Source organism: Phycodurus eques, chromosome 5 (assembly GCF_024500275.1).
Source record: "Phycodurus eques isolate BA_2022a chromosome 5, UOR_Pequ_1.1, whole genome shotgun sequence".
NCBI classification, from domain to species: Eukaryota; Metazoa; Chordata; class Actinopteri; order Syngnathiformes; family Syngnathidae; genus Phycodurus; species Phycodurus eques.
Window position 1 is genome coordinate 15,935,743 of NC_084529.1, and position 27,752 is coordinate 15,963,494.

The following is a 27,752-nucleotide window of genomic DNA, read 5'->3' on the forward strand; positions in this document are numbered from 1 at the left end:
ACAAATGTACATGTTTTTTGATTGCATGATAGAACCTGTCCACGGTCGCGTGTATATTTTCTTTTCCTATTCGTCTGCTTCCTAAAGGGGGCGCCATTTCCCTTTGCGATGCAGTTGCAACACAATGAAGAAGTCGCTGAAAGAATTTGAATGTTTTTGCCCTCAATCATCATTTTGGCTCGGAAGGCTTTCTTTTCTATCACTGTCGTTCTTAGTTTATATAAAAACTGAGAAGTTTCATGACGAAAACACGTTCACTGCGATGAGAAGGAGAGAGAGAGAGAGAGAGAGAAAGTTGGTTAGTACGAATTTACGGCTAAGAAACAACATTAATTTCTAAAGGAAGAGGGAACAAAAATATTCAACTCCGGTTTGGTTTTCGTCAAAGTTAAAACTTTTCGACACTTGGAACAACTGCCAAAACATTGTAGAGCGTCGCGAACAATATCGACCATTCGTTTTGAAATCCAAAATGCGTCACAGAGGACACTAGAACGTCTCGACATTGAGTTCTCGGTCAGTGAGTTGAGTGGCTTAATTTAATTGTGACTCGGTTAGCATATGGGCACGAAACTAACGAGTCACATTTGGTACTATATGATGCATATTAATGTATAACTATACATTGCGTTCTAACCTTCATGTGCTTGCTATATAGGAATACAACTAGGAATAAGAAAAGAACAAGCGTACTGTAATTTCTTACTCGCAGATTCGTTATTTGTACAACGTCATCAAACAACACGTTGAAAATAATTTCTAAAACATGATACCATTGTCCTAAAACATCGTATAAAATGTGTATTTATCAGGGCCTTAATGACGTCAAGACAACGATGTCGAACATTGTCTTGAAATTGTCGTTCACCGGACAAAACATTAGGTATACATTAGGGTAAAGATATAGGTTTGTTATATTTTTACACGTTAGAATTTTAACTATTCTCATAAGTGTCACCTAAATAGAGGACGAGATATTTTTATTTATTATTATTATTTTTTTAATTAGTTACCCATAATACATTCCCTATTCTGGTATCCATTTTTTCACTATATGTTCGCGTGCTATGAGCATGTTAGCATTTGATACAATCTTATTAGAATTGGTGCCAGAATACAGTCCAAGAACGAAAAACAAACAAACAAACAAAACTTTTCAAATTGCCTTCGCGCATTTTGTACTTGGATTGCTATCTTGCAAGCCTGGATAGCATAGTTAGAATTTTATCACAATCATCATATGCCAATTTTTCAGAATTTTAAAATTTATAAGTGTATCTACAAAGTTTCCACAGCTTATGGAGCCTGGTCCTCCCACTGATTGCACTCCACCAGGACCTCCGGAACAGACATCAGCGATGCTGGCAGCGAGCATCTTGCGCCGAAGCTTCTCCTCCCACCGCCTCGGTAAAAATGTCACCTTCTACATGACTGAGCACATCAAGCCTGTGCTGGGGGCTCACGACTGCGGGGACCATAAACCTCTAACACTCCTGCTACCGTGGTTGGGAGCGCGTCCCCAGGCCGTGGCCAAATACTGTGAAATTTACCTCCACACCGGGTTTGATGTGCTCGTAGTTGAGAGTGAGGTAAGGATTTATTATTATCGATCTATCTATCTATCGATCGATCGAATGATGTCTCTTTTCCGTCTTTGTTTGCAGGTACAAGAATTCCTGTGGCCTCGCTGGAGTTTGCAGCACGGGAAGAAGCTGCTGGATTTGTTGCACAGCGAGCGCTTCGCATCGCGGCCGCTGCTTGTCCACGCCTTGTCCATCGGCGGCTTCACTTTCTCACAGCTGCTAGTGCTGGTGTCCGAGGACCCGCAGAAATACGAGGCGCTCACGGGGAGGATCAAAGGACAAATCTACGACAGCCTGGTGGTGGGATCCCTGGAGTTGATGGCTTCAGGTCAGTCCGGCGTTAACTAAGGATGAAATACTGAGTAAATTTTGAGAGTAGAAAACTTTCAAAAGTAGAAGAGAGTAGAAAAACATTAACAAAACACCTTCCAACAATAATTTTCAATCTAAGATAAAAATTGTCTTATTCATTAAAATGGTACAGACATACTGTAGAAATCTTGCTCATCAATTATTGTGCTCCTGACAATAGAAAAGGCTTCATTACTTCACAAAAGTTAGTGACTGTGGTTATGTCATCTTTCCAAACAAGCCATAAGTGATGCAATAAATAAAACAAACTGACTAAGAAGTTTAATAGGTGGAAATTAATCTATACGCACTTACCTTTGTGGTTGACCAGTTCCTTCTGCACCAACGCATTACAGCTATGGAAAAGAGGCCAAATCAAATGTATCTAACTTATCGAGTTTCACTCATTATTGTCTATCAGGGATTTCTTACTTGTTGCGACATTGTCTTCAGGAGCTATAATGGCGCGGGGATCCTGCAGGATTAAAAAGAGGTGGCGGTACAACGCTTCACAGTAGGGCTGTGCACGAATCGACGAATTGGGATTTGATTGGGCCTGAAAAAGCGATCACCGAATAAGAATTATTGCATTCAAATTACAACGAATCTTAGAATTTTGTCATGTTCTGTGTGTTAGCTTGTAATTGTGTTGCTTTGCCTCCCTCTGGTGGCGTTTTGGTGTAATCGATTATTTTCCTGTTAAATTCCAGCCTCTGTTCTGATAGATTCAATCACATGACACCTCCAGTCCATAGTGCATGGCATCTGCTAAAAGACATGTTAGCTTCTACATGTATACAGCCATTGTGCAACTCCAGTTCTCTCGCCATTTCCTCCTGCTGTTTTTGCATATGAAAAGCACCACCAAAAGCTTAACAACCCTTAATTTCCCCAAGCTACCATCAGGAGTCACCATAGTTTATGTGGACATTTCTACTCGTGCCCACTTCAACCTCTGAAAATAGCAAAACGATAACTCCAATATTCCAGATATTGCACACTTGAAGCCTTTTCCTCTCCATGGACATTCACTACGGAAATAGCTTAATAGCTTTCATTCTGAATTCATTTGTTATTGTTAATGTGAATAGACTTTACACCGATCTGATCGGAATTGGCAGATAGTTCTAATTTTATGCTGATCGGCTTTAATGTCATAATTTGCCGATTGATGCTCCACAAAAGACATTTACTCCGCGTCTCCATCCTGAACAGTATATTTGAATCCAAGAGATAGTTTATTTTTAGCCTTGTCACCTAAATCATCTAAAGCACATTGAGTTACCTTGTGTATGAAATGCACTATATAAATAAATTTGCTTTGCTTTGCTTAAAGTTTTGGTGTGGGTGACGTAATTTAATTACAATAAAGTAATTTAATTACAGTAAGTTAACACGCATTCTTTCTGTCATGTTGATATGTTGGTTTGACCTGACTGATTAAAATACATGACCTGACTAGAGCAGTGATTTCCAACCTTTATGGAGCCAAGGAACATATTTTACAATTGAAAAATCTCACGGCACACCAACAAACAAAAATGTCACAAAAAGTGGATACATTAATTACTGTATATACTTCCTACCATCTAATAGAAGACCATTCATTTGTTCTTTCTGTCACTAAGCCTCACTGGCATAAATAGATGAACAAAGATACATTATTTATTGTAAATATAATTTTTGAGCAATTAAGTACACAAGTATATACAGTAAATGAACAGGTCATTTAAATAGACACATTGCTCCATCTTGTGATCGGACTGGTTATCGTTTTTTTAAACTTGCTGATCGGTAATCGGCCCCAAAAATCCTGATTGTGTAAAGCCTAATAACAAATGCTGCTTCAGCGGGCGAGTCCAAGCCCTACTTCGCAGACAGTCCAATAGAGTTAAGATATTTGCTCTCAGGCTATTTTCAACAATTTATAGTCGTTCACCGCGACCCTAATGAGGAGAAGCGGCTCAGAAAATGGATGGGTGGATGGATGGATATATTCGTTCATAATTTGCAAAAATAACAGACCATGTGGGGACTCACCCAGTAGTATCGATTTTGTGAAAAAATATCAAATTGACCAGATTTGGTCAGAGGTTTCCGCCCAACAGCGACGCTGTTATTTTAATGACTTCTTATAATTTTGTATAACATATTTAATTCCTAAATATAACAACATGCTTAGCCATATCTGCATAAGTAGCACCTTATTAAAACTGGGGCTGCAGCTGTTGAATAATTTTTAGATTGCGTATTCTGCTGATGATCCCAACGATCAATCAAGTAATCGGCCAAAGAATGTTTTGTTAAATGTCCCAAAAAAATTTGTCCGATTTATTTATATTTTTGCCTTAAGTATCTGTGGCTGGTATCCGCATCCTTCATGAGTACCATATACCTTGAAATAAGGCCGGCATTGGTCCCATACTGATACATGGTGTCTGTACTGGCACGTCCCTGTTTTTAAAAAAATAATAATAATTTGGAATCTAATTATTCAGGTTATTTGATTGATTGTTTCAACTCTGAATTAAAACATTAAAGCAATCCACTTTTTAGCTCTATATAAATACGGTAAAGTAATATGAAACACAATTGAGGTTAGCAATAGCCCTGTACTACCTGTAAGGGCAGGGAAATGTTTACCCCTGGTCACCGAGCGTTGTCTTGTGTGCTCAGGTGTGGCCAAGATTGTGTTTCCTCGCTGGGAGACGCCGGTAAAACAAATGAGCCTGCTCTACTTCAACGCCTTCAAGCGCCAAACCATCGAGTACTACAACAGGAGTATCAAAGTGTTCTGGAACTCTCCCGTCACCGCCCCCGCGCTCTTCTTCTACTGCGACAACGATCCGCTGAGCAACCCGCTCGCGCTAGAGGAGTGCATCGACTTCTGGCGGGGGCGTGGCGTGGCACTTACCGCGAAGAAGTGGGAGCACTCCAAACATGCCGGCCACCTGAAGATACATCCCCAAGAGTACGTGGACACTCTGGAATCGTTCCTCCACTCGCTCCATATTGTTCCGCTCAAGGCCAAGATGTAGCAGTGAAAAAATTACTTTCCTTATTTCAAACTTCGCCAAAGTACTGTGACTTACTTGTGCTTAACTTCTCAGGTTCTAACCATATTAGTCAACTTATGTATTTTGCATGTGAAACACGTAACGGTAAGTACACTAATCTACGTTTTGGGTGCTACGCTGTATGGCTAAAATCAAGGAATACTTTTGAGATAAAGAGTCTTGATCTTGGCTGACTGGTTAGCACATCTGCCTCTTAGTTTTGACGAGCAGAGTTCAAATCCGGTCTCGCCTGTGTGGAGTTTGTATGTTCTCCCTGTGCCTGCGTGGGTTTTCTCCGGGTGCTCTGGTTTACTCCCACATTCCCAAAATATGCATGGTAGATTAATTGATGTCTCTAAATTGCTCGTAAGTGTGCATGTGAGTGCAAATCATTGTTTGTCTATATGTGCCCTGCGATTGGCTGGCGATCAGTTCAGGGTATACCCCGCCTCTCGCGCAAAGATAGCTGGGATAGGCACCAGCACGCCCGCCACCCTAGTGAGGATAAGCGGTACGGTCTTGATCTTAAGAGAATAACATTGGATTTTATCGAGACAAAGTGATATATTTTTCTAGGTAGAAAGTTGTCTGTTTTCTAAAAAAAAAATTGCGTTTTCAAGGGAAAAATCGAAATGATCTCGCGACATGTATATTTTTTGGAGAAAACGTAATTTTACGAGAATAAAGTCATACTTTACGTCTACTAAGACAACCTGAACGATCGATTCAAGGCCCTGAGAATAAAATGAACTGGATGAATGAGAATATTCATAGCCATCTATCCATCCGTCCATTTTCTGAGCCGCTTCTCTTCACTAGGGTCGCGGGTGTGCTGGAACCTATCCCAGCTATCAACGGACAGGAGGCGGGGTTCACCCTGAACTGGTTGCCAGCCAATTGCCGGGCACATACAAACAAAAAACCCATTCGCACTCCCATTCACACCTACGAGCAATTTAGTGTCTTCGATCAACCTACCACGCATGTTTTTGGGATGTGGGAGGAAACCGGAGTGCCCGGAGAAAACCCACGCTGGCACGGGGAGAACATGCAAACTCCACACAGGTGGGGCTGGGGGTTGAACTCCACTGCTCAGAACTGTGAGGCAGACGCTCTAACCAGCCACCCACCGTGCTGCCACAGCCATCTAATCTTATGATAATAAAGTGGAATATTTTGAAGAAAGTCATTCTAAAAATGACTTCTAAGATTAGTCGTATTTTGTGTCGTGAAAATGCGTGTTACGTTGAATTAGGATACCTTCAATATGCACCTTAACAGGTACGAAAATATACAATTTTAGTCCGACTTTTTATCCTGAAAATATAAAATGGTTTCTCGAACATTTGTGACTATTTTCTTAAGGTGACTCCTCGAATTTCCTCCTGGAATTGCAACTTTATTCTCGTCTCTTTTTTCCCCACTGTTTCTACCATGTTTTATATAGAAAATATTTGATTTAGTTTTCTCAAAAGATGCGACCGTATTCTTGTAAGATTGACTTTTTATCTCGAAAATTTGCAACTTGTACGATTACAACAATTTCCCATCAAAATACAACTTTATCTTTGTGGATAATTTCTTGAAAATATAAAGTTACTACTATATTTTCTCCCCCAAAAAAATTTTCCTCAAAACATGCGACCTTATACTCATAAGATTATGACTCCCAAAATTTGATGATTTATTCTTGGAAGATTACAGAGAAGGCCTTAATTTGTACAAATCATTTTCATAATAACATTTGATAGTAATTGCAATATATATTGCCATTTACCTCAAATCGTTATTACAATAAAAAAATAAGTGTAATATTACACATTAAATAAAGAATATATTCCTTGTTCAAATACATGCCGTTTCCCTCTAAATTGTGAATTTATACCTTGAGTACCATGACGACCACTATGACTTCGGCACGACTTTAGGTCGCTTAATTTCAGCCTAGCGGGCTAGGAATTCACACAAACAATCCTTGGGAATCCAGCTTTCAGATGGGGTCTCTTCCAAGCCCCTCGAGGTCGTGCGGCCGAAAGGCGAGCGTCAAAGCACTCAGTTTAGCTCCAGAAGTAGGCCTTTATTGCCAAAACGGTAACATGAGGACCTATGTGATTTTGGCAGGACTTTTGAGCGCTTACTTTTGAGCTAGTGGGCTGAAGTTTGACACACGCGATTATTAGGACTCCAGCTTTCAGGGGAGGCCTTCCCCGAGTCTCTGGACGGTTGTGGGGCCGAGCGACGACCGTCAAAGCATTCAGTTTCGCTCCAGTAGTAGGCCTTTATTGCCAAAACGGTAACATGAGGACCTCTGTGAATTTAGCGTGACTTTTAGGGTGCTTAATTTCGAACTAGTGGGCTAAGATTTTAAACAATCGATCGGTGGGAATCCAGCTTTCAGGGGAAGCCTTCCCCGAGTCCCTGGACGGTTGTGGGGCCGAGCGGCGAGCATTAAAGCACTCAGTTTCGCTCCAGTACCATGACGACCTATATGACTTCGGCACGACTTTTATATTTCGTGCAACAGATGTATTTAAACAAATTGGTCCAAATCTACTCTTGATTTATAGTTTTTTTCCTTTATTTTGTATGTATGTATGTGTGTGTGTGTGTGTGTGAAGATAGCTGCTACATTAGTGGCACTAAAGTGCCTCATATTTCCACAAGAAAGAACTACAGTGAAACACTTACTAGTTTAAACTTTTGGACATGATTCACTAATTAGCATCATGATTGATTCTTCGGGATGTTTTCCTGTAAAATACATAACCAAAACGTTATCTTTGAAGTGCCTGTTTACTGTTACGCCATCACTGCTGACCAACGGTCTTGTTACTAACTTACTAAGTGTTTTTACAGTGGCAAGTTTCTTGGTTTCAATACAGATTGAATGGAGAGTGGAAGCAGTGTCACTTGAAGCATTTTTGTTCATTTACATTTCTGGTTGGTGAAATTGTCTTGTATTTGAAAATGAAATTTTAATGCATACTGTGGTGTGCAGACTTCAACATTTAGTGCCAGGTCGCTTGGTGTGCTCCATTTGGCCAGTGGAGAAATATTTGACTTAATTATTTGACCAGTCACAGCGACACAATGTTGGAGCGCTGTCATACGGAGATGTTAGTGGTTACTGTGTTCAGGCTGCAGTTTTCCTCCCTTGGCAAAGTTTCAAATCCCACAGCTGCCAAATGTATTTTCATATAAACGTGTCACCCATAGTAAAATATGTAATTGTGTTGATTGATTGCTAATGTTTTATAAAACAATAAAACCTCTTGCTTCAGTACATGCTGTTTCAGAGCGGAAAATGTATCTTGAGAACTATTGCTCCGACAATCAATGTTTGAATTTAAAAATCAGATAATGGTTAATCTAAATTATTTGAGTATGACTTTGTGGGTATAATTTTGTTGTGGCGTGGAATACATTCCACGGTTATCCATTAAAATGTTTCTTCCTTCAAAAACACCACTGGCAGCGGTGGGATTCGAACCCACGCCCCCGGAGAGACTGGAGCCTTAATCCAGCGCCTTAGACCGCTCGGCCACGCTACCTTACATGGGCACCCCCACCCATACCTAGTCTATCGTTGACGACGCAACCTATATGCCTAGAACCGACAGGTCTCAAGGCTAAAGAGCTAGCGCTAGCAAGTTATCTCAAGCCCAACTCCGATTAGCAGCATCAAAGAGTTACCGTATTAAAACATGTTTTGTTTGTTGTGGTTGAGCCAAAGTAAATGTTTAACTTGGAAAAGAAAGCGAACAGATATGTACCGCTACCGGACGAAACACATGGCGACATTTGTGTATGCAAAATACGCATAATAAGGAACGGATGACGACTTCCGTTCGGTTTGGTTTCCAAAATGGCTGCTCGCATTTTATTCGTGCTAGTTGCAGGGATTTTATCTGTTTAACATTGGAGACGCTTTTCTAACTTCAGGACCGTATTGTAAATTTGGTGCGTTGCTTTCGGTATTTCATTATCGGTAGGAAAGACACACCGTTGCGGATTTGTGTGTGTGTTTTTAAAAAGAAGTCTTGACAGAAAGGCTAGCATTAGCGTGCTAGCTCGAGCAGCCATGCCAGCTCAGACTCTGTTCGTCGGCTCGCTGCCGGCGTCAGCTTCGAACGAACGCCTGGAGGAGATTTTCTCCGAGGTTGGTCCCGTCAAGCAGTGCTTCGTGGTCAGAGAGAAAGGTGAATTCCCCCCTTGGCCTAACTTCCAACTAGGGTTGCGAAATCATGGGAATTTTCAAATTTGGAAACCTTACATGGGAATTTAGGGGAATAAACCAGGAATTTACAAAATTTAAAGTTTGCTCTTAATAATGGTCTTAAATATAGTTAAAATTTCATATAAAACTGACTAAATCAACCAGGTTTCATGCAAATACAGTGTCTTACGAAGTTTTTCAATATCATTTGACGCTTGAGTGAATTGAAAAAATTTGAGCAGTGAAGGTACTGTAATGCCCTTGCATGTTTGCAAGGAGAGCTATCAATTTTGCATGGATATCTGCAGATTACAAAACAAATTGTTTAAATGTTTATGCTTGAATATGATACCTTTCCAATATATTGCTCTAATTTCATTATTTCATCATTCCTAGGGGAAGTTTCCAATTTGGAGTATTTCCTCAATATTTACTGCAAACTTACTGAAAATTTTCCATGAATTTTACACCCTTTGAAAGTCTACTTCCAACATGTAAAACAACAGCTTCCTGTGTTGTATCACACGTCTTGTCTTTATTTGAACTAGGCGCAGAAACATGTCGAGGATTTGGCTACGTCACGTATGCCATGGAGGAGGATGCACAGCGAGCGTTAAAAGACATAAAGGAGTACGATGGAAAGAAGCTTTCTATTTCGGTGGCCAAAAAGAAATTGAAGGACAAAAAGAAATCAGGTGTGCATCAAAAGCCCTCATGCGGAGTACACGCATACATTTTAAGTGATGTTTAAAATGAGAGAGACATTATATGTCTATGAATGGTCCATGTCTATGAATAGTTGTTTTTCTAAAGGTAAAAATTATCTCCATTGTCCTGATTGTATGTGGTTACTTAATGAACTTACTAGACTTTACACTGATTTTATCGGCCTTATCCGTATCGGCCGATAATTAACATTTTATGCTGATCGGCTTTAATGTCATAATTCGCCGATTCGATCAATGACATCATTGATCGGCTCCGCAAAAGACATTTACTCCGCGTCGCCATCGTGCACAGTATATTTGAATCCAAAAGCTCGTTTATTTTTAGCCTTGTCGCGTGTCTTTTGGCATAGTCCTGTAAATAGCAGATGGCCAATAAAGTTATTTTAAAAAAACATGTCGGCGGTGTGGAACAGACAACACGTCTGAGATAGACAACATGTAATGCCCGGATGAGACTAGAAGACAAATTTGCTCTTTCACGATTGCACTATGTCAGACTACTGCAATAAAATCTTGTATTCCGATACCACCGCATCCTGTTTTTTACGATCATCTGGCTTTATCTTGTCAACTGAAATGCGACCGGATACACTCGTTACCATGGCGACGACAACAAGAGTGGATCGCGCCGACTATCTTGTGAGGATAAAATGGGGAAAATCATGTGTTGGTGGTCACCGGTGCTCAGGACAGGAAAGTACGTTCGTTTAAGGCTTGCTTGAGGTATGTTCACGTACTTTTAATACGACTACTCGCAAGTGGGCAATAAAATGGTACCACGAACGGTTGGACGTACACATGCCGCCGTTCTGTCGAATCATGTTCTAAAGTTTCGGTGTGGGTGAAGTAATTTAATTAAAAATAAAGTATTTTAATTGCAGTAAGTTAGCACCCATCATTTATGTCATGTTGTAATGTTGGTTTGACCTGACTGATTAGAATACATGACCTGACTAGAGCAGCGATTTCCAAACTTTATGGAGCTAAGGAACATATTTTATAATTGAAAAATCTCACGGCACACCAACAAACAAAAATATCACAAAAAGTGGATACATTAATTACTGTATTTAATTCCTGCCATCTAATAGAAGACCATTCATTTGTTCTGTCTGTCACTATGCCTCACTGGCATAACTAGAGGAACAAAGATACATAATTTATTGTAAATATACTTTTTTTTAGCAATTAAGTACACAAGTATATACAGTAAATTAACAGGTCATTTAAATAGACACCTTCCTCCATCTTGTGATCGGTTATCGTTTTTTTAAACTCGCTGATTCGACCCCAAAAATCCTGATCGTGTGAAGCCTAGAACTTACTACTGTATGTCGACTAATCCAACGTATGTTTTTCTAATATTCAGCGACAAAAGAGCCAGATGCAGCAGCAGTGCAAGCAGTGCCACCGCCTTCCAAAGAAACTGAGCAGAAAGTTAAGAACATCAGGAAAAACACCCTGAAAGCTAGACTCATCATTAGGAATCTCAGTTTTAAGGTACACCGTGCTTCATTCACAGCGAATGTAAGAAGTGTGGGGGTCACGTGACATAATGGTTTGTGTTGCAGTGCTCAGAGAAGGAGCTCATAGAGGTTTTTGGCAAGTTTGGAGAAGTGCTTGAAGCTAAAATACCTCTTAAACCTGGTAAATGCCTCACTGTCATACAAGCGTGTTAGAATACATGCATGTACTCATCTGAACATATTAGGTGCATCATCTCAATCTAATAACATTCAGCACAAACGCTGTATAATTGTTTTTCTTTGTAAAAGCAGATTATTAACATACAGTTGCCAAGGGATTATTATTTTTCTTGTCATATTTACTTCTTTTGCCCGCTCGACAGATGGTAAGATGCGAGGCTTTGCGTTCGTCCAGTTCAAAACTATGTCGGGGGCAGCCAAAGGGCTCCAAACCATGAACCTGAAGGAGATTAAAGGTAATTCTTATTTTTATCTCATATTTTAACATCACAAGGATGCATTCATGTTGGCTTACTGTTCCATTTTAAGGCCGCCAAGTGGCTGTCGACTGGGCTGTGCCGAAGGACAAGTATGTCGCCATGCAGGAGACATCCACCACAGGTAGTGATCAGTGTCACGTTTATAATTCCGCAGACTTTTTTATATTATGTGTGAACAATCGGCACCAGGGTACTGTACTGTGGAATGTGAATGATTAACTCTAATAATCTTTTATGTATATTGCACATTTCATCCATTGAAAGTGCAACACAAAGTGCTTTATGGAGAAAGAAATATAAAAACAAAAAACTCACATGCTCTATGTACATGTCACGTCATGGTGACTAGCTCGCTGACAAACCATCTTCGTGAAACTGTAAAATACATTACTGCCATCTGTTTATTCCACAGAGACTACGACAAGTGACGACGCTACTGTGAAAAAAGATGACCCTCAGTCTGATGGTGAAGATGAGGACGAGGAAGAGAGTCAAGTCGCTAACAACAAGTACGAGCTTCAAAAGTGCACAGTGCGACATTAAACTTAAGTGACTGTTTAAAGGCAAAATGTATCACGTTTTAGTTCCTCGGAGACAGAGTTTTGAGAAGAGCAGAACAACCCCCCCAATTCTTTTGAGGATGTGGTTCTGTCTCATGCAAATGAGCTGATGCTTAGCCCCCCTCTCGTGTGAGGCCAATGCAGAGTGCAGCTTTTGTTACTATGACAACTGGGGGCAAAGCTCGGGTGTTGTGACAAGGTGAGCAGGTATTACTTTGGGTGGTAGCTGCCCTGAGTGTGAAGAAAAAGGATGCACCCATAAAGACACTAAAGGCCAGGTGTGAAATTTTCACTCTGAAAACAGCACTTCATGACCAAGCCGCTTGGCTGTTAGTGTGTGGAACCTTGTCATGTGGAGCATGCATAAGTCTTCTCAGGTTGCTTGTGTGTTCTGCTGTATTGGCCACAGGGTCGGTCCCAACAAATGTGGACCACCGAAGAAGGAGTTGCTGTCAGATGATGATGATGATGATGATGATGAAGAAGAAGAAGAAGACAGTGATGAAGAGGAGGATGGAAACAATGACGTGTCCCAGGAGGTCGAAAATGATGATGCTAGCCTTGATACAGCCAAGGAGGATGAGGATGATGAGGATGAAGATGATGAGGAGGAGGAGGAAGAGGATGGCGACCAATCAGGTATTCAACTCCACCTTCATGTAGGGTTTCTATTGTAATTAATTTCAAATGACAGATGATGCAAAATGGTCTTTAATTGCTTACCTTGGGTTTCAAGTAGGAAATTACGAAATTAGGTAAATTTATTGTCATCAGCATATTTCCCGTGTGAGTACTTCTGAATTTTCATCAAAATGTGATATAATTCAGCCAGTTTACATAATACCATCATAATCGGTTCTCCAACCATGACTTGGCAGATAGGCTGTGTGAAGATCGACCATTTTCAAGCAACAGCAAGACTACGGTGAATCCCCGCATATTCACACTTTGGCATTCGCAAATTTGCCTATTAGCTAGTGATGGCGAGATTAAGCTTCATGGAGCATCGTAAAACTTCAGCCATTGGTTCGAGTAATGGTTCATTTCTTGATGCTTCATTGCACATGAAACCACCTGGTGGCCATGTGCATAATCACAGGCAGCTTTACCACATAGAGCAGGGGTGGCCAACTAGTCAGAGACTAAGAGCCACTTTTTTTTCTGTGTTACTGCAAAGAGCCACATCATACACATGGGTACACATGAACATAATCTTTTAATCATGTATGCACGCATACATAGACCTCTGCTCAGCCAGATCTAATGAAAATAACCACACCAACATGATAATATCAGTAATTTTCAACAGTTAACATTGTGTGCACTGTCTCACACACACAAACTCTCAGTTCAAGCAAATCCACAAACAATAATAGAATAATTTTCAATAACATCTTTCTCTTAGAAAGATGCCTGAAGAGCCGCATGAAACTAGTTAAAGAGCCGCGGGTTGGCCACCCCTGACATAGAGCATGTGCTGTGTTGCATTGCAATACAATGTTTGACCAAGTAATTTCCCAACATAAAGTGTAAAATATATGATTTCTTAACGTATTCTGTGTGCTTAAAATGTTCATCATCACCGGTATGGCAGATTGTATAATGTTTTTCTGTCACATTGGGAAATGGCATGGGCTTAAGAGGGCAGAGGATTTTGAAAGTGCTTATTTAGAAATATCAGTTCATCATCATTTTTGGTGTTGAGTGATTCATTCAAGGCCAAGATTTTTAAATTGGGGTACAGTAATTTCTCCTCTCCCAGTGAGGTTTTATTTTACCTTACTTTCTGTGAACACAGTACTTTCCCCATTAATAAAATAAGAAATGGTGGAAAATGCAGGTTTTGGTAAACAAATGTAATTGATAAGCCTCAATGATAGTTCTTTATACGGTGCAGTCTTGCTTTGGGTTTGAAATCAGGCGACCACCATACCCCAGGTTAAGAAGGAGTGCAACGGCTTGGCTATTAGACCAGGATGCCGGGCCAGCAGCCCCTTTCCAAGGATTCCGAGGAGTAAATTGATCGCTATCTACTGTCCCAGCTATGTCCAAACTCTGCTGTCAACACCCTTCAAACTCTATTAGCCTATATAAAATACACATTCTTTATCCAAACTGAGCTGACCGCAACTCTATATTAAAAAAAACCACACACACACACATTTTGAATGGAGCCTGCATGAGGGGTTTTCGATTGCTGTCAAACCTCGCGGCAAACCCTGAAGCGCTTCCCAAATCAGTCATGTGGTACAGCTGGGCAGCGAGGCTTTGGACGTCCTCACTTCCGGGTACGCCTCTAAATGAAGAAAGTCTCGATACGTGCTTTGCGGAAACGCCCCCTCAATTATTTGACATACGCCACGAAGACTCGGCACATCTCGTAACATCACTACTATTAGCTCATTTTTCTTTGGTCTTTGTCTAATCGTAAAAAAATGCTTTTCTGCCATCTTGTGGCAATTATATGCAAACACAAACATGGAAAAAGCAATCAAGATATAACATGCATTTTGTTTTGTCTTACATCATACAAAGTTTATTCATGTGTCAATGTAGTGACCTATCCCTTTGCTCTGAAGCTAAAAAACAAACACAAATGGAATAAAATGAAATAAAACAACCAAATAAATTATGAAATAGAGCATTTTTAAGTGTCATTTAGTGGGTTTTCTTGTGAAGTGCTGCCTCCATGTATGAAAACACAATCCACACATCTTGGGCTGCCTCCGGTCGCCATGGTAACAAAAGCATATTGAACGTCGGCAGAGGGGTGAGCACTGGCTGATTTGCACGAGACAGGACCGGTTTCCTCCCACATCCCAAAAACATGCATTAATTGGAGACTCTAAATTGCCCGTAGGCATGACTGTGAGTGCGAATGGTTGTTTGTTTCTATGTGCCCTGCGATTGGCTGGCAACCAGTTCAGGGTGTACCCCGCCTCCTGCCCGATGACAGCTGGGATAAGCTCCAGCACGCCCGCGACCCTAGTGAGGTGAAGCGGCTCAGAAAATGGATGGATGGAAGGACCACCCCCTCAAAACAGGCAAAAGTGCGCTGTAATTCTTGATTCTTGGGGTGGTAAATTTCCATGGAAAGTTAAGCTGGAAATGCTAAGCATCAATATAAACCTTTTGTTTTTATCATAAGAAAAGATCTATGCAAAATAATGCAATTAAAAACCATGACATTCAGTGCATAATGTCTTGTTTGGTTCATTTGTTCCAGCTCAAAAGAAGTCAAAGAAGATGCTCCCGTCAGATGTGAAGGAAGGAAGAACAATTTTCATCAGGTTCGCACTTTTCTTATGCTCTTGTTTTTGTTGTTGTTGTTCTGCAGTCAAACTCTTCTCGTTTTCCAGGAATCTGTCGTTTGACACTGAGGAAGAAGGACTGGAAGAAGCTCTCCTCCAGTACGGAGAACTGAAATACGTCAAGATTCTTATCCATTCAGACACGGGACATTCGAAAGGTGAGCCAAGCGGTGATCGCCTGGGACGTTCCTGTTCATTTTCTTCGCCTGACTTTTCGCGCTTTTCCTCCAGGTTGTGCCTTTGCTCAGTTTAAAGCCAAAGAAGCAGCAGACAGATGCATTGCCGCTGCGCAAGACGAAGCAGAGGTAAAGTTAGTGTCCGGTTTGGGCTTCTGATGCCGCTTATTTGCGTTTTGATGGCATCGTCCCGTGCAGGCCGACGGAATCCGAGTGGACGGGAGGAAGCTGCTCATTGTGGCCGCCGTGAGTAGAGATGACGCGGCCAAGTTGAAGGTCAATAAAGTCAAAGTGCAAACGGGGAGCAGGAACTTGTATCTGGCCAGAGAAGGACGTGAGTTTCTCCCTCCTGCTCCTCTTTGGAGAATTTCAACGCAACACAAACACAAAAGTCAAATAGCCACAACGTCTCTCGGTCGAGTTACTATTATATTGTCATTATATTATTTCGTAATTATGGGACTTTTATTTTTCATTTAATTGTAAGTTTAATATTCTTTTGTAATTATATTTATTATGTAATTATGTTAGTACTATAATGTACATTTAATAAATTTGTATGTAGTTTTTAACTATATAATTATATCACTTTAATACTACAATGTCATTTTTTTGTTTTCTATTTGAACATTTTTCATCTACTTTTGTCATAATTTTTATTTTTTTTATTTTAAAAATAATGTAAATATTTCAAATTATAAAAAATATAAGAATCCTTTTATATTTCAAGATTATATTTTAATGTACTTTTGTTTTTAAATATAATTTTAAATTTTTATTTTTAAATATTTGTTAATATTGACATCTAATTCACTTATTAATAAAAATGTGAATAATTGTTATATTAAGAACTAAAATTCAACAAATTAATTTGATAATTGAATTCAAATTTAAAAATTATCTGTTTACTTATTTTTAAATATATTTTTGATAAATGCTTTTATTTTTATATACAAAATATTGTTTTAAACTATATTTGAGAATGATTTTTAATGGCCTCAAATATATTTGATTGTAAATACGTTTAATTATAAAATATACAATAAAATGTAAACAATACATTTAATAACGAAATCATATTAGAATGTGCTGATTAAATATTTGTTTCAATTTTAATTTGTAAATGTGATTTTTAATATATTTTTTATATAATTGTATTTAAAGTGTCCTTAAATATATAGAAAATCTTACTTGCATATGCATAACCTTTGTTGATGGAAACACACACGTTTGTATACGTGCAATTTACTAACAATATATCAATTGTATGCAATATCAGTTGTATATGTGTAATGTGTGTATTTATTGCACACAAATGCAAAATAAAATCACCTTATGCGTAAGACTAAATTTGGCCAAAATGAGTAATTCATTATTCACTGAAATCTAGGACAATTATAAAGAAGAAAGCCCTTTTTTGCAAATTAACAATACTTAATAAGACATAGTTATTGTGAATTTGTGTCCTCCTTCAGTGATCCGTGCCGGAAGCAAGGCGGCAGAGAGTGTGCCTGAAGCAGACATGATCAAGAGAGCCAGAGTGAGTGGACGCTTGGATGATGGGGGGGTACCACATTACGTTTAATGTAGAATTTCATTCATTCATTTATCTTTTCTTTTCTTTTTTTTTGCCATTTACGTGAAGTTTGAGGAGATAAAAAGGGCTAAACTTCGAGACATCAGCATTTTTGTCTCCAAGAATCGTCTGTGCGTCCACAACCTGCCAAAATCCTTGGAAAGTGCGAAGCTGCGAGCGCTGTGCCTTCGTGGACTCGGCGGCGTCAAAAGCATCAGGATGCCAGAGGTGAGCTTTGCAAAATGTCCACGAGAGAGCGGTCTTGTTGCTTTTTGATTTTACTCACACTACCCCCCCCTCCACCCATACAACCACCCACCCACCCCAGTGTCGCATCATGTATGACAGGAAGCCTGAGAAGGGTCAGGTGATGGGCCAATCCCTGGGCTATGGCTTTGTCCAGTTCACAGAGCACGAGCACGCTCTGGCCACGCTGCGCTACCTCAACAACAACCCGGACATCTTTGGTGGTCACAAGGTTTGCCACTGGATTTCCCCACTTTTGATTCTTTTGCATCCCACAAGTTTGTTTTTCCCCACTTTTGATTCTTTTGAATCCCAAAAGTTTGTACAAAAGTACTTTTTGTATGTGAGCACCACCTTTTATTCATCTTATGTTGAGTGACAGTTTTGTTGTTATATATTAAGACAAACTGGAATATTTTTAATTTATTGATGTTAAATTGCCAAATGTTTTATATGAATGAAGTATTGTGTTGAAAAGGCCGTTTTCTCCAAAAGGAAGCCCTTTTATCTTTTATTTTCACGTTTTCTGTAAGCAGAACAAAACAAACAAAAAAAACGTTCCTTCTGTGGTCTTGTTATAAAAAAATAGTTAACAAGCCTGTGTGATTGATTGATTGATTTAGAAGCCTCGGGCTTCTCATTTGTGGTTGTTTGTTGTTTTTATATGATTACAACTTAATATCTTCAGGTGTTCTTTGTTTATGTTTTGTGTTTTACCTGGTCTGTCGGAGCACTTAGAAAACGTGTGTTTTTACAGTTGTTATGATTTATTTTTAAAAAGATGGAGCATATTCATACAATTGCATGTAAATATGCCAGGTTAGTTTGTATCTGTAGTCCCTTGTTTTGTTTTCAAGATAAAGCAAATCCGGAGGAAAGAAAAAAAAAAAAAAAAAAAAAAAGCGAAACTTGTTTTGAATATCGTCATTTTCTTTTGGTTTTTCTTTTCTTATCGGATTTTTGTGAAAAAAGTTGGACATTTTATTTTAAGGCAGTATAGCATCTATAATATAGCAGGACCATTAACGATAAACCACAATATAGCGGTAGAACACTGTATTATTTTATGACTTTTTGTTTGCCATCTTCCAGAGGCCCATCGTTGAGTTCTCGCTGGAGGATTCCCGCAAGCTCAAGATCAAGGAAATGCGACGGCAAAAAAGCAAGGTGGGATTTTTGTTTTCTTTTTAACCTGTTTACCCTAAAGGTTTAGACCAGGGGTGCCCACACTTTTTTAACATGCGTGCTACCTACAAAATTACCAAGTCAAAATGATCTATCTACTATAAAATTGCACAACATACATTTATTTATAAATATATTCAGAATTCTTTATATGAACCATATATGGTAGTGTACCTTGCATAACTGTGTGAACCTATATTGCTGAACACAACAATTTTTTTGTCCTTACCTTACTCTGATGACTTGCACTGAATGGAATCAGCCAGAGATTAATAATCCGGACAGTAGCTGCTGACAGCTAGCCTCAAGCACACTTCCAAATGATCATCAGTCATGGTGGAACGGTACTTGGACTTGATGATCTTCCTGTGAGAAAAGGCTGACTCACATAAATAAGTTGAGCCGGATAATGCAGTCAAACAGGTTGCACATTTCTTCATGTTGGGGTACTTCTCCTCTGTGAGGAAGCACTAGAACTGTCCATGAGCGCTGGACTTCAGCTCAAGATCTGCTTGTAATGTCAAAATCTCCTCCTCTACTACAGTAGAATTTAGGTCAAAGAGTGTTGCCATTGTTGATGCAAGTCAAACAACCTCAGCATCTTCCTGAAAGCGGTAGCACATGAACGTAGCGATTGGCTCGAGTAATGCAAAGTCTTGAAATCGTTTGTCAAACTCTGACAGACAATAATCAATCTGTTCTGTGTAGCATACACTGTCAAGCTGCACACATGATTTCCCTTGCGTCTCCAACTCCGACACAAGGTTTTTGAAGTTTGCCAAATCAAGGTGCTGGAGCTATGAGGAGAAATGTCGCATTTTTCGTTTGAAAGCATTAATTGAGCTTATCATATTGATCACAGCTTTATCTTTTTCTTGCAGCTCTAGGTTCAGTTCATTCAGCATTTTGGTCAGATCAGTTAAAAATGGCAAGTCCAGCAGCCACTGGTCATCATTTAATTGGCTATATTGTTCATGTTTAGCTTCACTGAGAAAAACCGTAATCTCTGGACAGAGGTCTCGAAATCTTTGCAGGAATTTCCCTTGACTAAGCCATCTGACATCAGTGTGCAACAGTAACTCAGAGTAATCACTGTCAGCGTTATCCAGATGCGCACGGAAAAGCCGTCTTTGAAGAGATCTGGCACGAATAGAACAGGCAATCTTCGTTGCTAAATCCATTATTTCCTTCATGTTGAGCATTTTCGCGCAGAGTGCTTGTTGGTGTATTATGCAGTGGTAATTAAGGAAGTCCGGAAAAGTGTCGTCCTCCCTGCACTTGGCAATAAATCCATTCAAGCGGCCAACCATCGCAGGTGCTCCATCTGTGGTGATGGACACCAATTTCAACACTGGGAGCTGAGTTTTCTCAATAAAGTTTTTAAAAGACTGAAATATGTCCTCTCCTCGAGTGTGTTCTTTCATGGTTAGGACCGTTAACAACTCCTCTTTTGCGGTCATATCAGAAAACACCATCCGAATAAAAATGCACAACTGCGCTGTGTCACTCACGTCCGTAGACTCTTCCAGGTGCAGTGAGAAGCACTTGCAGGTTGCAATATCCTTCCAAAGTAGCTGGGTCAGATCCTCAGCTATGGTTTCACAGCGCCGTGTGACTGTCATTCTTCATAGTTGGAGAGCTTTGATCGAGGACAGTATTTCCGCTTTGTTTTTAAAGTCTTGGAACAACGAGTCCGCTGCTTCAACGAATGCCTCTTTCACCATCTCACCATCTTGGAAGGATTTCTTGTTCTTAACGATTAAGTGGCTCACCCGGAATGAAGCTTCGGTGGCTGCCTTTGCTTTCGAAGTTCGCTGCATGAAAAATGATTGCTGCCCGGACAATTGGGATTTTAATTCCTTTACCTTTCTCCTTTTCAGCGCACTTTTCGGTGGAAAGTCAATGTCATAGTTTTTATGCACAGTCCGAAAATGCCACTCCACGTTTCCTTTTTTCGGAATAGCGATAGTGGACAGGGAGATGAGGCAAACGGACTTTGAAAGTGACATCGTAAAAAAATAGTCCTCCTCCCATTCCGTATGGAAGTGGTACGTTTTCGTCTTTTAACTTGGTCCAGCTCCCTCACACATTTTTACCCCTTAAGTTTAGTTTTGAAATTAAACGATAACTCACTAGCTTGCAGGGAAGGCGCCGTTGTGTGCGCCTGCGCATGCCTGTCTGTGTACATCTGCATGACGTGATCTACCCACACTACCTTTGCAATCGACTGGTAGATCGCGATCGACATATTGGGCACCCCTGGTTTAGACCCTGTTTAACTTAAAATTATGTCTGACTTGTTTTTTTTTTTTATTTCTTCAGGAACATAATTTGAAACAGCAAGGTGGAAAAGGCAATGTGATGCCTCAGAAGAGCAGAGATTGGAAAGAAACCAACCGAGGTAGAAGTAAAACTGTGTCCTAGATAAAAATATATTAATAAACCAGTGAAAAGGGGTAACATAATATTCATATTCAGACATAATAATATTTTTTAAATATACAGTATAAATAAAAAATATATACAGTGCATATACATAACTAGAAATACTAAACACTAAACAAAAGGAGAAAGTATTAAAATGTGTATTTTTGTATAAGTATTTCAAACTATATTAAAAGATAGAAATAAAATAATATAAAAATTAAAACAAATATAAATGAAAGGAGAGGAATTTAATGTTTATGTAAAAAATATAAACCAAATACATAAAATACAAACATAAAAGCAAAGGTAATATGTATTTATTCATGCTTAAAAGTATATTAACAAATAAATAGATAAAAGTACTGAACCAAAACTATTTGAAGAATATTAAATAGAATGTAAAATACATTTTATTTAAGAAGAAAGGTATTGAAATGTGTATCTGTATGTAAAAAATAAATACTGGTATATAAAATACATAATATAGAAAACAAATCTATAAAACTATTTTTATTGTTGCATACTCGTGGTTCGGCACCCGCGGATTCACCTATTTGCACATTTGTTTGTTTGTTATTTGTTTATTTATATTTACATATTGGCGGATTATCCCCTCTTATTTTAGTTTTTTTCCCCAATGCAATTTACATCTGTGTGATGATCTTAAACATTAAAATGGTGAAACTATGCACAAATATAAAAAAATAATTTGAGAAGGGCGGCTTTTCCGCAGCACTTTATAATGGGCGTGCTTTATCCAAGGGTTTTCACTATTTACGGTCTAGCTCAGTCCCTGTGTCCTGTGAATCGCGGGCCCCCTTTATATCTATCTATAAAACCACTTGAATGAATATAAAACCAAAACCAGTCATACAAAATAAAACACAGGGTATTCAAAAGTAGTAATCATTACAAAATATGTATGTGTTTGTATGTAGACAATTTGCGCACAAGTTTTGAGACAATTACTGATTTGATTAAATAAGAGACCTTTTCTAATGCACAAATCACGGTCTGTAAAAGACCTGCAAAACTAGTTGGACCTCTAATCATCTGGATAACTGGACACACATTGTACAAATATTCATATTTTCAAGCATTTTCACCAACTGTAGTTGTCATGGCCAGGTATTCTGATACTTTTGTCCAATGGTCATACTGTCATTTTCCTCTCTCGGCCCTGCTCAATCTGCTTTTGTGTGTTCATCATCAGCTCCTCACGCCAAACAGAGGCCAAGCAAGCACTGTGGCTTCCAGACCAAGCCTGAGGTGGAGCACGTAGACCTGGAGAATGGAAAGAAGCGGAGGAAGGTGCTGGCCTTCCCGTCCCACCGAGGACCCAAGATCAGGTACTGGTGTGGTGGTAAGTGGTTGACAGACGGAAGAGTTTGAATCATGACGAGCTTTTGGGCTCTTCCAGAATGCGCGACAAAGGGAAGCAGAAGGCTCCGCCCCCCAAGAAAGCGCAGCGTGGAGGAAGCAAGAGAGACTGGCAAACGCGGCAAATGGAGAAGCCCACACAGACAAGAAACCAGGTTTACACATCATTTTATTTGCCTGTGTTTATATATATATATATATATATATATATATATATATATATATATATTCTACATTCATAAATCAGAATCAGTTATTTGATTTTGTAATAATAATATGTATATATTATATATTATTATAATATATATATTATATATATATATATATATATATATATATATATATATATATAATAATATGTAATAATATAATATACGTAAGTAAACGTATTGTGTGTTACTGTGCTCTCTCCCAGAACGCTAAAGGAGCAACGAGGCATTCGAGGAATAGGGACGGCGATAGTTTTGACAGCCTAGTGGAGCAGTACAAGAAGAAACTTCTCTCCAGGAGTGAGAAAAGCTCCAGTATGAGAAAAAGCAAGTGGTTTGATAACTAAACTTGTTAATTTGGACATTTAGCATCTATCCTAAGATGCTGATTCTGTGGTTAGGTGTTATCATTGTACACCATATTTGTATGAACCTCATGTTAAACTATTGTGGCGCTCCCTGCCACCGAAAGAAGTGTTTTTACATCTAGTCTGTCTTTTTTTTTTTTTTTTAAACTATGAAATCAAATTGCTCTACATTTGTCTACTCAATTTGACAGTGGACTTTTATTGCAAGATGATAGGTGTTTGCAGCAAGATGCACAAGTGGTTAGCACATCTGCCTTACACTTCTGATGTTTGCTCATCGAATCCCAGCTCTGGTGTGGTTGTGTGGAGTTTGCATGTAAGTGGGGTTCCTCCCACATTCCCAAACATGCACATCAGGTTCATGAAGACTCTAAATTAGGTGCGAATATTCATTCATTCATCTTCCGTTCCGCTTAGCCTCACTAGGGTCGCGGGGGTGCTGGAGCCTATCCCAGCTATCTTTGGGCGAGAGACGGGGTACACCCGGAACTGGTCGCCAGCCAAACGCAGGGCACATAGAAACAAACAACTGTTTGCACTCACTTTCACACCTATGGTCAATTTAGAGTCTTCAATTTACCTACCCTGCATGTTTTTGGGATGTGGGAGCAAACTGGAGCACCCGGAGAAAAACCACGGGGGCACGGGTTGAACATGCAAACTCCACACAGGCGGGGCCGGGATTTGAACTACGGTCCTCAGAACTGTGAGGCAGATGTGCTAACCAGGCGTCCATCGTGCCAAGGTGTGAATATGTCAAAAAAATCAGATTTCTGTTTTTCCTAAATATTTTTTCGCCTTTGCTTATAAATGACAATGACATTATTCAAAATGAGTTTGTATTTCCAGTTTTTTTTCTCCTGATACCAAACATTCTCTGAAATAGATTTTCCCTCCCAACATTAACTTGCATCAACTTCTATAGACACAAAAGAATGTTTTTTGTTTTTTTTAAGATGGTGTGAAAATGTGTCCCATTATTCAAATGTTATATTTAATAAACTTTTTCTTTTTTTGAATGAGCCGTCAAACTGCATGGCTTCATATATCTGTTGTCCGACCTTGGTAAAAAAAATATTTACAGCATGGAACCACATAAATTAGGTCTAAAGTTGCCAACATGAAGGCTTCTTTCTTGTCATACGCAACAATAAGGAAACTATGGAAACTCCCTCTAAAAGGAAAAAAGAAAAAGAAAATGGATGGATGGACGGATCACAACAGTTGAATTGAAAGAGTGGCACTTTATTCCACCTATTTTTCCTTAAATTGTTTTTATAAAAGGCAAATACAGTACAAAAATATACAAAATGCACATTTGAAGGTGATAAATAGCAGTATTGGAAGAGCTGGTGACATACATAAAATCCCAGTATTTAAATAAGAGTTGTGGGTACCCAGTGGTTAGCACATCTGCCTCAAGGTTCTGAGGTTCTGGGTTTGAATCCGCACTGCAGCCTTCCTGTGTGGAGTTTACGTTTTCTCTGTACTTGCATGGGATTTCTGCGGGTACTCTGGGTTCCTTCCATATTCCAACATGCATGTTTGGTTCATTGAAGACTAAATTGTCCATGTTTGTGAATGATGCCAAAATTCAGAAAAATCCACTTTTTGCTTCACCACTGTTTATTTTAATGTAAAAAAAAAAAAAATCAATACTGCGTGTCCCAAAAGTCACTATATAATTCATTTTTTCTGTTTTGTTTCTGATATTATTCATGCAGACAGAAGGGCATCAGCATTTGAGAGCTTAGATTTTGCAGTTTTTGTAAGCATAGCAATCCGTTGCCCAGGGCTAATGCATTGACATTGGATAAGTGTTGCAAAAACGTTTCTTTCCTCGACTGCGGTTCTGCGCAATTTATATAGCAATAGCAATTTATGCTATTCACGACAAATTTCTTGAAACAGCTTCTGTTCTTGACAAACTACGCAGCTGAAGGCCTGCCACAATTGATGAAAACACTGAACTTCTACAGCAGGCGTATGTGCAAATCCAGAGAAAATCTACCCAGAGGGCTACACTGGAACTCGGCATCAACAAAAGCTCGATTTAACAGATTCTTCAGAGAGTGATAAAAGCCTAAACTGTGAACTGCTGCTGGCCTCATGTCTATCCGAATGATAGCTGAAATGAAAATAAAAAATGAAGTGTACAGTGAATTTTTGGATATCTTCTTTGTTTGCTTAGCATAGCTTCACCATCGATGATGGATTGGTTTTTAGTTTGTTCAATAAATTAAAGGTGAAAAAGGTCAAACTGGCCATTGCATACTTATTTTTTTTGGGGGGGTGGGGGTAGAGTCCTGTTTTAGAGTCTTCAACAAACCTAACATGCATGTTTCAGTCTCTCAGCATTTGTCCAGGTTCTCCATGTTCGCCAGCAACCGAGTGAGGATCTCCATGACTCTGACCAGCGCCTCCATGCTGACGGTGAGGACGAAGCCTCGCTGACTCTGCAACCGCTGCAGTGCTCCCCCTGCTGCGGAGGTCCTGTAAGCTTTGCCCTCTCCTCCGCAGCGGCTTTGCTTCAAGGAAGCCAGGGAACCCTTCAGCGACGAGATCTCGGTCTTCACCTGCGACAGGTACGGAGAGTCCGAGATGAGCTCGCCGTAGCCGTCCAGAAGCGCCACCACTGAGGAGAGCCCGTCCAGTTGGTCAGCCGGCTGCGTCAGCGTCATGCCAGCAGGAACCTGCCACGCCAAGGACAACCAGTCAAGTTTGTCATTTTCACTCTCACTTACTGCTTAAATATGGCAAAATGAAAGAAAAACTGCTTAATGATTCAATTAACTCATTCACTGCCATTTACGTTTTCCAGTATATACGCCAACTGCCAGTGAATGAGTTAAATATTTTTTGTACAAAAAGTTAATTACAATTGAACTGAACTTGGGTATGATTCTTTCATTATGGTGGTCGAAAAAGAGTGGCGCCTCTCAGTGGCTCAAATGTTCATTGGTCAATGTGACCCGATGAACATTTAAAAAAAAAAACTTAAAAGGAGAAAAGAACAGGTTTTGCTTTGACTTTTTTTCGTGACCAAATTATTTGAGTTATTCGAATAATACTTGCAGCTCTAACCTAAACCTTTCGGAGTACACATCTGGCGATGCAACCCCACACACAACCAGTTCTTCTGCTAGCCCACAGGTGTCAAACTCAAGGCCCGAGGGGGCAGATCTGTCCCGCCGCATCATTTTATGTGGCCCGCGAAAGCAACTCATATGCGTCAACTTCCATGATTCTGACTAAAATCTATACCAAAATTTAAATTGATATAATTAATAAATAACATTGAGATATAGCAAGCTCTTTTTATGTTTGATTACCAAACCCCTTTTTACAGTTACTTGAACAATAGTAGAAGAAACTATTATCCTTGACCCTCAGATTTCAAAACAATTTTTCCATGATATTGTTGTTAATATGTAATAAAATGATGAAGCGATTAAACTTTTTTTATGGTTTCACAGTCATAACATCCACCTTAGGGAAAACGTAACTCCAATGTGGCCTGAGACAAAAAGGAATTTGACACCCCTGTGCTAGCTGGAATTACGCCTACCGTCACCTATTGTTTGCAAACATAAAAAGGTCGAGACTGACTGTAGCTGTTACCTGGATTTTTTTGAGCTTCAATACCAGCTGCTCGGACCTCCACTTGACTCTGAACTTCACTGACATGGGGGCTGCCGTGGCCGCACCCCACATTTGCGAGATGGACACCAGGACGGCGAAGGTGATGCAGTCCATTGTTTTTTGTTTTGTTTTTTGCTGCGGATCCCTGGAGAAATGCCAACAGTGTTAGAATTCAAGTCTTTTGTGTACTTCCCCCACCCCAACCAACATAACTGTTCACTTCCTTCCACTCATTGACGCAATGTGGTTTGATTGTGTGTGCAAATATTTGAGATTCCTCCAAATAAATGTTGGGTACAAAAATCGACCGCTTCCGCCCAGGCTAAATGTTACTTGGATTCCCTCCTTTTCACTAGGAGTCATGCATTGTTTATGGGCAAATGAAGAAAAAGTCTCAAGACCTTCACCATCATATTATGATTATCAATCGCAGTATTTGTTGTATATTTCATAACTTTAATAAAAATTAGCCTTTTTTTTTTAGGGATTATGTATGATTTTAATTTAAAAGAATTTTGCAGTATTGTTGTGCTGATGAGACTAGTAATAGATATATATATATACAACATGAGGTACAATTTTTTAATTAAGCAAATTGAATACTCTTATTTTTCATAAATGTTTTTGTTTATATCTACTAATTGCTGGTTTTATTGTGAATGCTATATAATAAATATATAAAAATAAGTTATGAAATCAGATAAAGCTAGCAGCAGCAAAAATGAAATGTCAAATCCTGGCTAGTACTTTTACAGTATTGTTATATTGTAAT

At 39.4% G+C, this 27,752-nt stretch overlaps 3 protein-coding genes and 1 non-coding gene across 6 annotated transcripts; 2 read left to right on the plus strand and 2 right to left on the minus strand.

Moving 5' to 3' along the window:
* Positions 1-138: 138 nt before the first annotated feature.
* On the plus strand, positions 139-5,977 carry si:dkey-5i3.5 (uncharacterized protein LOC565091 homolog). Of its 3 annotated transcripts, none has more exons than XM_061676530.1 (4): positions 139-516; positions 1,287-1,589; positions 1,665-1,911; positions 4,611-5,977. In XM_061676530.1, exons 2-4 carry the CDS (start codon positions 1,299-1,301, stop codon positions 4,970-4,972), a joined length of 900 nt encoding a protein of 299 aa, XP_061532514.1. In that variant the 5' UTR covers positions 139-516; positions 1,287-1,298; the 3' UTR covers positions 4,973-5,977. The 3 variants fall into 3 exon arrangements, with proteins under 3 accessions (XP_061532514.1, XP_061532513.1, XP_061532515.1); XM_061676529.1 differs by having other exon boundaries at positions 139-298; XM_061676531.1 differs by having other exon boundaries at positions 139-298; positions 1,336-1,589.
* A 2,482-nt stretch (positions 5,978-8,459) lies between these two features.
* Positions 8,460-8,541, minus strand: trnal-aag (transfer RNA leucine (anticodon AAG)). The gene has a single exon. It is a non-coding gene; the product is annotated as a tRNA-Leu (tRNA).
* A 306-nt stretch (positions 8,542-8,847) lies between these two features.
* On the plus strand, positions 8,848-25,473 carry rbm28 (RNA binding motif protein 28). The gene is made up of 20 exons (XM_061677741.1): positions 8,848-9,189; positions 9,755-9,901; positions 11,304-11,434; positions 11,506-11,581; positions 11,784-11,876; positions 11,950-12,021; positions 12,313-12,409; positions 12,870-13,099; positions 15,687-15,750; positions 15,820-15,929; positions 16,003-16,076; positions 16,146-16,281; positions 17,423-17,487; positions 17,593-17,751; positions 17,852-18,001; positions 18,862-18,936; positions 21,277-21,355; positions 22,595-22,730; positions 22,802-22,916; positions 23,177-25,473. Exons 1-20 carry the CDS (start codon positions 9,072-9,074, stop codon positions 23,315-23,317), a joined length of 2,268 nt encoding a protein of 755 aa, XP_061533725.1. The 5' UTR covers positions 8,848-9,071; the 3' UTR covers positions 23,318-25,473.
* LOC133403141 (leptin-A-like) lies at positions 24,584-27,407 on the minus strand. Its single transcript, XM_061677742.1, has 2 exons — positions 26,960-27,407; positions 24,584-26,031 (listed from the first exon to the last, which is right to left on the minus strand). Exons 1-2 carry the CDS (start codon positions 27,092-27,094, stop codon positions 25,690-25,692), a joined length of 477 nt encoding a protein of 158 aa, XP_061533726.1. The 5' UTR covers positions 27,095-27,407; the 3' UTR covers positions 24,584-25,689.
* Positions 27,408-27,752: the final 345 nt, after the last annotated feature.